At 29.8% G+C, this 1,913-nt stretch overlaps 2 protein-coding genes across 2 annotated transcripts in view; both read right to left on the minus strand.

The window, feature by feature from the left end:
- Positions 1-291: 291 nt before the first annotated feature.
- LOC108762130 (putative nuclease HARBI1) lies at positions 292-1,073 on the minus strand. The gene is made up of 3 exons (XM_018508958.1): positions 919-1,073; positions 582-776; positions 292-497 (listed from the first exon to the last, which is right to left on the minus strand). The coding sequence occupies exons 1-3, from the start codon at positions 962-964 to the stop codon at positions 319-321; spliced, it is 420 nt and encodes a 139-aa protein (XP_018364460.1). The 5' UTR covers positions 965-1,073; the 3' UTR covers positions 292-318.
- The window catches only part of LOC108762129 (putative nuclease HARBI1), a 3,123-nt gene continuing 2,201 nt past the window's right edge, over positions 992-1,913 (minus strand). The window contains exons 3-5 of the mRNA XM_018508957.1: positions 1,504-1,694; positions 1,229-1,364; positions 992-1,035 (exon numbers count right to left, since the gene is read on the minus strand). Of these exons, the coding sequence (XP_018364459.1) occupies positions 1,030-1,035; positions 1,229-1,364; positions 1,504-1,694 (333 nt within the window). The 3' untranslated portion in view covers positions 992-1,029. The remainder of the gene's footprint in view (positions 1,036-1,228; positions 1,365-1,503; positions 1,695-1,913) is intronic.

Genomic DNA, 1,913 nt, shown 5'->3' on the forward strand with positions numbered 1-1,913 from the left:
AGAAGCTAAATTAAAACTAAAGAGAAAAGAATTAAAAATTAGAAAGAAACAACTAAAGGTGCAAACAAATATCCTAACAGAATTAAAAGAAATAAAATTAAGTTTACAGACACAGAACGGATTCATAATATAAAAAATATTAACACAATTTAATTTATAACTTTAAACTTATGACTTTAATGACGTTAAACTTAGGTACAGGTTTTGTGCAATACAAATAATGCAGAAAAGTTTATTTTGTTTTGTTTATAATATTTATTTGTAATGTAAAGAAAAATTTCTTTTTGTCTTAAGTAAAAAATTAATATCTAAACTAAGTTATGCAAAATATCTTTCAATTATTGCTTCACGTGTCGCATGTCCTCTTGCACGCATATTTGCATTTTCTGCCTCAATTCCTTCTTCATGAAAATCTTCCTCTTCTAAATATATTTCTTCAAGAACATTATATTGCTTAGCAATATTATGTAATACACATGTTGCATTTATTATAAGTGCTAAAACATACAATAACAAAACAAAATTCTATAATAATTTTGAGTATACTTCTTTATAAACTGTTATTGTTAATTACATCTTACCAGCAAATTCTGGTGTATAATGTAATGCCCTCTCTTTGCGTAAGCATCTCCACCGTCCTTTCCATATGCCTATTGTTCTTTCTACTGTACATCGTGCTGTAGCATGCCTATCTGTGTAAGAAGCACTTGGAGATCTTGCTGGCTGATTCAGTTTAGGTGTCATTAGATATGGTAATAAGGGATACCCAGAATCTCCTAAAAACACAGTTAATTGCAACATTTTTTAGTAACAAGAACAGTTTCACAAATTATATATCTGTGTGTGCGTGTGTACCAATTCTAATTTGACTTACATAAAGAATTTTTTGAATAATATATTTTAATCGAATTTTATTACCTAATAACCAGACATTTCGTCTTCCGTTTTGATATTTATTTAACATATGTCTCGATAATTGAGACGAGTTCCATACCCTTGCATCGTGCGTACGGCCACCATGGTTTGCAACTACAGCTAAAATTTTGCAATAATAATCACAAACCTAAAATAAGTAATAAGACAAAGAAATACATAAAAAAAATATGTGCGTTATAAGAATACGATGAAAAAATAATAAATTCCCTTTTCTTGTGTGTGTGTACAATGTATGTATAAATACATATATATATATATGGTATATACATATTATTTAATAATTTTTACTCACAACCATAACATTTAAAGAGTTGTACAATTTCCTGTTTATATATAAGTGTTCCCTGTTTTTTTCAGGTGGCCAAATGGCTACATGCGTTCCATCAATCGCACCTATGACACCCGGAAAATTTGTGTGAATGAAATACCTGGTAAAATACGATTGCATTTTAATTTTACACATAGCAAAAATTATAGTATATTTATTATAAGTTTTAAATGCACTTACATTAAAATTGATATACTTTTAAGATAATTATGAAATTGTATTTTTTAATTATAACTTACGTTTGCTGAATAGTTTGAATCTCATCATGTTCTGTAGGGAATGTTATCCATTGTGGCATTATAGCATTTAATGCATGTATAATTTGAGGTATTGCTCCACTAATGGATGATTGACACATACAACTTAGGAAGTCCTGCCCAATTCTCCTCTGATAGGAACCTGAGCTTAAAAAGCTTAAAGTTGCTAAAAGCTTTAAAATAACAAAAAAAATTAATTTAAATATAACTATTTTAAAATATCAATACTATTGTTACGTCCAGGCCCCAAAAGTATTTTTTTTATCTTAATGGAAAGAAGGAATTAGGAGGGGGCCAAGGTAGGGCGCAACTTGTACCGCTTTTTGTGGCTTATCGCTCCGTGGACGCGTGCCACAACTCGGAAGCACTTGTGCGAGTCTTTGGTGCGGGTA

This window comes from Trachymyrmex cornetzi, unplaced genomic scaffold (genome assembly GCF_001594075.2).
Source record: "Trachymyrmex cornetzi isolate Tcor2-1 unplaced genomic scaffold, Tcor1.1 scaffold277, whole genome shotgun sequence".
Classification (NCBI taxonomy): Eukaryota; Metazoa; Arthropoda; class Insecta; order Hymenoptera; family Formicidae; genus Trachymyrmex; species Trachymyrmex cornetzi.

What these genes read in the sequence shown, in the direction of transcription:
- LOC108762130 (XM_018508958.1), bottom strand. Translation starts at nt 964, where the DNA reads ATGTTAAATAAATATCAAAACGGAAGACGAAATGTCTGGTTATTAG. An exon ending in ACGAAATGTCTGGTTATTAG is followed by an intron (nt 777 to 918) that starts GTAATAAAATTC and finishes CTGTGTTTTTAG; the next exon opens with GAGATTCTGGGTATCCCTTA. An exon ending in TTATACACCAGAATTTGCTG is followed by an intron (nt 498 to 581) that starts GTAAGATGTAAT and finishes TGTATGTTTTAG; the next exon opens with CACTTATAATAAATGCAACA.